Source organism: Leptopilina boulardi, unplaced genomic scaffold, assembly GCF_019393585.1.
Source record: "Leptopilina boulardi isolate dan_hultmark-lab unplaced genomic scaffold, ZJU_Lbou_2.1 LbouV2_322, whole genome shotgun sequence".
In the NCBI taxonomy this organism is placed as follows: domain Eukaryota; kingdom Metazoa; phylum Arthropoda; class Insecta; order Hymenoptera; family Figitidae; genus Leptopilina; species Leptopilina boulardi.
In genome coordinates, this window is record NW_026137888.1 from 778,428 (window position 1) to 787,647 (window position 9,220).

The 9,220-nt window shown below is 32.0% G+C and overlaps 1 protein-coding gene across 1 annotated transcript; it reads left to right on the forward strand.

Annotated features, from left to right (window-relative positions):
• The first annotated feature begins 4,158 nt into the window (after positions 1–4,158).
• On the forward strand, positions 4,159–7,971 carry LOC127284297 (uncharacterized). Its single transcript, XM_051309685.1, has one exon. The coding sequence runs from the start codon at positions 4,159–4,161 to the stop codon at positions 7,969–7,971; it is 3,813 nt and encodes a 1,270-aa protein (XP_051165642.1).
• Positions 7,972–9,220: the final 1,249 nt, after the last annotated feature.

The following is a 9,220-nucleotide window of genomic DNA, read 5'->3' on the forward strand; positions in this document are numbered from 1 at the left end:
ATCATGTATAAAAAATATAATATGTTAAAATAATTTATTTTATATTTCTCTTAAACGTAGGATTCAAGGAAGCTTTGGGTATATTGCTATTGCAGGAGAGAAAATTGTTATTTTCGAACTCTCCAAAAAGAAATTGTAAGTATTATTTATTGTATAATTCAAACACATAATTTAAAGTATGTTATTCATTACATTGACATAACATTAACTACTTTTTCCAAAAAAAAATCTGTGTAATATTTATTAATTAATAAAAATTCTAAAGTGAATAAATACTAATTAAAAATTTAGAGGTTATCTTGAGTTTATTACTGTCAACAATCTTATTATTAAAAGTTAAGTATATTCATCATTAAATTAATATTATATAGATTTTTTTTGGAAAAAGTAGTTAATGATAGAAATCATATCATTTTCTCACAGACTTATACATTTTTTTTATAACATGTCATATTAACATTGTGATGTTTTTTTTTCAGAATGAAATTGAAGTAGCGATTGACGCAATGCGTAATATGTCCTACAACCCTTTAGAGCCAAATTTATTTATAAGGCGAAAAAGATGGGATCAAAAACCAGCAATAATTTCAAAAAAACCGGATCCAATAGATGAGAAAACTTGTCAAAGAAGAAAAACCAACCCACAGATAATAACATCAGATTCTTCACAATCTGGAACTTCCACACAACCCTCGGCACATTTGCAACAAATTCCAGATTGTGAAGAATCTGAAAAATACCCCGTTAAAAAAAAAATTCGTGTATCACACGTATCATCCCTTCGGACAGCTCCACGTCACGAAATACAAGAAGCGGCCCCGCGACGTGCAATTGAAATTGCTGCTCGACCGCTCAGGGGTACACAGCGTAAACGCTTAACAAAGGCTATGTTAGCATTTGCTACAGCCTCTTCGAAGAAGAAGCGTTAAAATATTTTTTTCTCATTCTTATTTCTTTTTTAATTAACATTTTTTTTCTCATTCTTATTTCTTTTTTTAAATTTTGTTTCATTTCACATTTTGTTTTTTTTTTAGTTTTTTCAATATCTTTTACTTCCATAGCATGATTTTAGTCAAAAAATTTCTCATTCTTATTTCTTTTTTAATTAACATTATTTTTTCTGATTCTTATTTCTTTTTTTAAATTTTGTTTCATTTCACATTTTGTTTTTTTTTAGTTTTTTCAATGTCTTTTACTTCTATAGCATGATTTTAGTCAAAAAATTTCTCATTCTTATTTCTTTTTTAATTAACATTATTTTTTCTGATTCTTATTTCTTTTTTTAAATTTTGTTTCATTTCACATTTTGTTTTTTTTTTAGTTTTTTCAATGTCTTTTACTTTTATAGCATGATTTTAGTCAAAAAATTTCTCATTCTTATTTCTTTTTTAATTAACATTATTTTTTCTCATTCTTATTTCTTTTTTTTTAAATTTTGTTTCATTTCACATTTTGTTTTTTTAGTTTTTTCAATGTCTTTTACTTTTATAGCATGATTTTAGTCAAAAAATTTCTTCTTCTTTTCTTTTCCTTTTATTTTCATTAAATTTAATTACTATATTTCATTTGTATATTATTGTACAATTTTTTTGTATAGTAAGTGTATAATAAAAAAAAGGTTTTAGTTTGAATCTATACAATACATATTAAATATATATTCAAACAGAAACCTTTCTTTTGACACATTTAATCTACAAAACAAATAAATAAACAATAATATACAAAATCGAATTCTTTTTTCATTTTACCAGATATTTTTTTTAATTTTTGCAATCCATTTCATTCCATAACGGTTGCATGTAGCACAATTTTAGTTTGTATAATATTGTTTATTCATATTTTTTTTCATTTTGTATAATATTGTTTATTCATATTTTTTTCATTTTGTATATTATTGTTTATATATTCTTTTATTATTTTGTATATTATTGTTTATATATTCTTTTATTATTTTGTATATTATTGTTTATTTATTCTTTTATTATTTTGTATATTATTGTTTATTTATTTGTTTTGTAGATTAAATGTGTCAAAAGAAAGGTTTGAATATATATTTATTATCTATTGAATATTTTTCTTTGTTTTAAATAATCTTTTCAACGTTATATCACATTTCACTTATGTAATATATATTCTCTATATATTGCATTGTTCTATAATGTACATATGAAAAAAATATTTCAAGTTTTAATATTATATATCATTTATTCATATGTACATTTTAATTATTATTTTTCATAATAAATTCATTTTTTTTATTTTATATAATTTGCTGCTTTATATTTTGATTGCATGTTTTAAAGTTTTTTTTTACACTGCTCAGACTTTTCCTGTACAAAGTTGCATTTGCTGTTCCTTTTATTTCTATACTTTTATAATTTTAAACACTAGTTTCATTTTGTATGTTTTTTTTGTGTAAAATTAATTTCATATTCATTATAAATTAATGAAATATTATTTTATATACTCTCTTTTCATTGTAAATATTCTTATAATTAATCTATTAAGGTAAGTATAATTATTTATAATTAATATATTTCATTTTCAATAAAGTTAAGGTCAATAATAAATAACTAATTTTTAATATTCATATTTTTTAATAAATGTTATTACTTATAGATGATTTAATATTAATTATTACTTATTGTTTATAACTTTTTTATCATTATTTCATCTTTTTTTTTTATAACTTTGAATATTAAATTCAGTAATAAATTAAACAATACTAATTTAATATATTAAATATTATAAAGTGTAGGAATAATATTTGAATTTAAATTTCGCGCGTTACCGACGGCGTGTTCAAATTGTAGGAGCTTCACTCAGCCGCCGCTCACACAAGGTGATGAGAGCGCGTGGTGGGGTGAGCGCGTGGTGGGAGTAGGAGCCTTTAAGCTTACGAGCTCAGCGGCACTAGCTCATTCGCAGCAGCAGATCAATCCCGAGTGGTCGATGACGATGGAGAGCTGCTACTGCTATGAGTGCTACGTGAAGAAGGTGTCAATACACAATGTAAGTATTAATAATATATATAATATAATATAGTATAGTATAATGTAATATAATGTTAATATTTTTTAGTTGCAGAATCCAGGTATGGAGGTACCGTTCCCGACGACGCCACCGGGGACTCCACCCAGGTATCCCTTGCACCGTCCAGAGTCGCCACCACCGTTTGTGGAGCTGGGGTCTCCGAGAACCCCACCAAGGGATCCTTGGTATCGTCCGGCGACACCAACTCCAGAGGGTCAAGCGCAACCACAGGCACCGACTCCAGAGGGTCAGGCGCGACCGGTTGCCGTCGTGAGGCCTTGGCAGAGCCCGCTGTGGGGTCCTCCAAGGTCGCCAACCCCAGAGGCTAGGGTGGAGACACCAAGGTCCAGGGTGGAAGCTCCAGAGGCCAGGGTGGAGACTTCAAGGGCGCTGACCCCCCCTCCGCAGCCCAGGATGCCGACGCCACCCCCTCCTGCTGGAGGTCGTCAACGTCGTCGTCGTCGTCGTCGTCAGAGACGACTTAATATTATAATTAATATTAATATTAATATTTAATAAATAAATAAGTTTTTTTAAATAAGTTTTTTTTTGCGCAAGCGTAATCATAGGAGTGGGGGTAATAAGTATGAGTGAGGGAAAAATGTGATACTGCTAATGTGTAAAGATAGAAGTAGGGGTAATAAGTAGAAGTGGGGTAAATTGTAAACAGCGCATGCGCGAAAGGTGAGAGTGGGGATTCTGGGGTATATATTGAGGATCTCTAGCAGTTTCAGTCAATAACTGTTCTGTTCACAGGTTTAGCAGCAGCAGCAGGAGTCTCCCTTGGCTATTACTAACTGTCTTATTACTTTTTGGATATATTTACTATCTTTTTTTTTTACATTTCTTGTTATATTTACCGTGTTTATTGCATTTACTTTGTTTTGATTTCTAAGTTAAGTACTTTAGTTTGTAAGTTTGTTCTGATTAGTTTAAGGATTTTAGCTTATAAGTGTGTTTTTTGATTTTTATTGTATTTTTTTTGTTTATTATATTTATCTTTCTTATTTCTAGATTAAGTAATTTAGTTTCTAAGTTCGTTTTGTTCAGTTTAAGTATTTTATATTCTAAGTTTGTTTTTTAGGTTAAGTGTGTTAGCTTGTAAGTTCAATTTCAGGTTCAGACATGAAGCGGAAGGCTACAACCACCGATGGACCACGTAAGTTTCCAAATTACGCGACCATCCTTGATGAGAGTGACTTAACTGTTGCTCTCATCAAGGAAGCTCTTGAACTGATTCCACTGCTCGATGACGTAAATGTAAGACGCTCTTTTGTTGATCGATGGATTGTAGAATGTTCACAACATGAAAACTTGTTGTCCAGCATTTTAAAATCGATGTATTTTACACATCAAAAGCAGAGATGTGTGAGCATTCTACAATCCATCATTAGGTTTCGCGCGTTATTCGAGTCTCACATTGTAGATGGCGCTGGAATCGGTGACCCAGATATTAAGAATCGTGTGCGCTGGGAAGAGTGTGAGAGTGCATTTGCGTGTAGATTGTACACCAATGCAGTCCTAAACTTAGTACATATCGATATTAGCGCATTCTTGAACGATGCGTCCACGCTTTTTCAAGATCACATAAAAGGGGCCTTAAATAAGAATGGACCCATTTTGGTGTATGGTGTTCTCATCGCACATTTTAAAAGGGTTGAGAATGGTGAGGAGATTGTTAAGCCTATTCCTTTCGGATGCAAGGCTAACAGCATCTTCATCACAACCCTCTTAGATGATTGGTTCGATGAGAACATTAAGCAGCCAATCTTGCGCAGCGTAGAAGAATTTCACGCAAAGGGTTCAAATTGGAATCTCCAATCAATTATAAGACTTGAAATGAATGTAAACAAGTATAACCCTTTGCGTGCAAGCTCATATATTGATCTACCACCCCAAATTAAAAGAAAAAAAGCTTGTATTAACGTGAAAAATGAAGATAATAAATGTTTTAAGTGGGCCGTTCTCTCAGCCTTACATTCAAATGTAGTAAGAAGTGATCGAGTTTCCAGTTATGAAGAATTTAATGATGACTTGAATTTTGAAGGCATAGATTTTCCAGTATCACTAAAAAATGTCCCGAAATTTGAAAAGTTGAATGACATTTCAATTAATGTCTATGGACTTTCAAAGTTTTACGGTGATTTTTCAGTACATCCTCTTCACCTCACTGCGGAGAAAAGAGATAAACATGTAAATCTCTTATACGTTGCGGATATGTATGCGGATGAGAGTGTTGAAGAGAATATAATATGTGATGGCGGTGATTTTTTGAATTTCCATTATGTATGGATAAAAGACTTATCACGCCTTGTGTCGAAACAATTGTCTGCTAAAAATGGTAAAAAACATATATGTGACAGATGCTTACATTATTTTTCTTCTATAGATAGACTGAATGAACATCTCGAAAATTGTAAAAAAATGAATGAGTGTAAAATTAAATTACCAAAGCCCGATAAGTGTACAATCACGTTTAAAAATTATAAAAATAAGGAAAAAGTTCCTTTTGTGATATACGCCGACTGTGAAAGTTTACTTCTTCCCGCCGATGAAGATGTAGACAATTTAAGTAAGACTGAAGTGTTCCAGCGACATAAATTGTTAAGCATCGGCTATTATATAAAATGTAGTTACGATGAATCATTATGTAAATATGTACCTTGTCCGAAGCATGAATCCGACCCAGCTAAATGGTTCACTGAGGAATTAAGGCAATTATCTGAAAAAATTGATAATGTCTTTAAAAATCCAATACCAATGACTGCCTTAACTCCTCAGGAAATCAATGATTTCAAGCGAGAAACCACTTGTCATATTTGTCATCAGAAAATACCTGCAAGCGAAAAGAAAGTCCGCGATCATTGTCACCTTACTGGCAAATATAGGGGTGCTGCCCATGAATCATGTAATCTAAATTATCAAGATTGTCAAACGATCCCTGTAGTTTTCCATAACCTAAGTGGCTATGACGCCCATTTTATAATTCACGCGATTTCTACGAGCTTTGAAGGGAAAATTAACCTCCTCCCCATTAACAAGGAGAAGTATATCTCCTTCACCAAACATGTTAAGGGGAGTGAGGTCAAATTTCGATTCATCGACTCATTGCGATTCATGGCAGCATCCCTAGAAAAACTCGCATCGTATTTAGACGAGTATAAAATTGTCAACCTCGTTTTTTCCAGTACGGTGACAGATCCGGATAAAATAAAACTGTTGACGCGAAAGGGAGTATTTCCATATGAGTATTTCGACTCCAAAAGTAAGTTAGATGAGACTGAATTACCCCCGATAGAGAAATTTTACAGTACTCTTTACGATGCTAGTATTTCTGATGAAGAGTATAAGCATGCACAGAATGTATGGTCTGAGTTTGATTGTCAAAATCTCAATGACTATGTTCATTTATACATGAAAACTGATGTATTATTGCTTGCAGATGTTTTTGAGAATTTCCGAGAACAATGTATTAAAGCGTACGGATTAGATCCAGCACACTATTATACAACCCCTGGTTTAACTTGGGATGCTATGCTCAAGTACACGAGTATAGGATTACAACTTATAACCGATATTGATATGATTATGTTTGTTGAGTCGGGTATCAGAGGTGGCATTAGTCAATGTTGCAACCGCTATGCGAAAGCGAATAATCCGTATATGGAAAAGTTTGATAAAGCCGAAGATACAAGTTATATAATGTACTTCGATGCCAATAATTTGTATGGTTGGGCAATGGCACAATCGCTCCCTTATGGCGGCTTTAAATGGGTTGAAAATGTCGATGATGCTTTTAATTTTAATTTACCTGACGATTCCCCTATTGGGTACATTCTAGAAGTCGATTTGGAGTATCCGAAAGAAATTCATGATACTCACAAAGACATGCCGTTCTGTGCTGAAAATATGAAACCTCCATTATCAAAGCAGGAGAAATTATTAACAACTCTCCTGCCAAAAGAAAAGTATGTGATACATTATCGAACGCTAAAGCAAGTTCTCTCAAATGGCATTAAACTTGTTAAAATTCACCGCGTGCTACAGTTTAAGCAGTCAACTTGGCTTAAACCGTACATTGACTACAACACGATGATGAGAACCAACGCCAAGAATGAGTTTGAAAAGAATTTGTTCAAACTAATGAACAACGCTGTTTACGGTAAGACGATGGAAAATGTCCGTAAACATGTCGACATTAAGCTTGTTACACAATGGTTTGGTCGCTACGGAGCTGAAGCCCTTATTTCCCGACCCAACTTCCATAGTCGAGCGATATTCGATGAGAATCTGGTTGCCATTGAACTGCGTAAAACCGAAGTACTACTCAACAAACCGATATACGTAGGGTTAAGTGTGCTTGATATATCTAAGACGCTAATCTATGATTTTCACTACGGATATATGTTAGAAAAGTACGGTGAAAATTGTAAACTGATGTATACCGATACAGACAGTCTAATCTATGAAATCAAATGCAAAGATGTCTACAATGACATGAAAAATGATATCCAAAAGTTTGATACGTCAGATTATCCCGCAAGCAACGTGTACGGCATTCCGCAAGCCAACAAAAAGATCCTCGGCCTCATGAAAGATGAGTGCAACGGTAGAATTCTAACTGAATTTGTTGGCTTGCGGAGTAAGCTGTACAGTGTACGCGTCGAAGATAAAGATTTTATTAAAAAAGCCAAAGGTATTAAAGCCGGCGTTGTTAAAAAGACCATTCAATTTGATGATTATGTAAAATGTCTACGAGATTTTGACATTCAAACTCGCACGCAGTATAATATAAGATCGCGGCTACACAATGTTGAAACTGTTAAACAGTTGAAAGTAGCCTTATCTCCACAAGACGATAAACGGTATTTGTTACCGGGGAGTACCGATACTCTACCGTGGGGTCACTATGCGATCCCAAATCTCGACGATTTGTAAATAGTTGATAAGTTCAAGAAAAAATGTCGGGAAATGTAAAGGCTGTGATAAAATAAATAAATAGAACAATTGTATTTTAATTTCATGTGTTTTTTATTTAAAAATTCCTTACATATATACATTATAACATTGATTTAACATTGATTTAACATTGATTTAACATTGATTTAACATTGATTTAACATTGATTCAACATTGATTTAACATTGATTCAACATTGATTCATCATTGATTTAACATTGATTTAACATTGATTCAACATTGATTTAACATTGATTTGACATTGATTCAACATTGATTTAACATTGATTTAACATTGATTTAACATTGATTCAACATTGATTTAACATTGATTCAACATTGATTTAACATTGATTCAACATTGATTCAACATTGATTTAACATTGATTTAACATTGATTCAACATTGATTTAACATTGATTTAACATTGATTTAACATTGATTTAACATTGATTCAACATTGATTTAACATTGATTCAACATTGATTTAACATTGATTCAACATTGATTCAACATTGATTTAACATTAACTATAAATTATACATTTGCTTTGTCTTCCCAAGTGTTGTGAGAGTTATCGAAACCAAGCCACTTGACAAGAACTTTGTTTCCACGTGTCCTGAGAATTTTCTCAACAAGATAAATGTCTGAATATTTCACTTTTAGAAGCTCCTCTTCATAGAATCCTCCACTGATGGGTTGATCTTGGTAATCCTTGAGTTTGTAAGTCACAGGTTGAGTTGATTCCACTTTATCAATTGTAAATATTTCAGTAGTCCAATTAGGAGTATAACCTTTTTCGAAAATATTTTTATATTTGCTAACTCGCACTTTGTCACCAATTTTAAATTTAGATCGTCTTAACGGAATTTTTCTGAGCTTGGAGATTCGATCTTTTAAAATATCAACATGTTGTGCAGTAACATCATTAGGCTTCATTCCAATTGTTCTATGTTTTGTGTCATTATAAGTAGAAATAAGGTTAGGTAATATATCATACCACTTGTAATTTCCTCGTAAACTGAATTGCATCCACATTTTCCTTTTAAGTGTTCTGTTAAATCTTTCAACAATAGATGCTTTCAAGTTACTGTATGTTGAATAAAAATTAATTTTGTACTTTTTCATTAAAGCTTCAAATTGAGAATTGTAGAATTCTTTACCTTTATCGGAATGAAGGTTCTTTGGAATACGTCCTTTTTCAAATATGAATTTCATTGCGTTAGTC

What these genes read in the sequence shown, in the direction of transcription:
- LOC127284297 (XM_051309685.1), top strand. Translation starts at nt 4,159, where the DNA reads ATGAAGCGGAAGGCTACAACCACCGATGGACCACGTAAGTTTCCAAAT.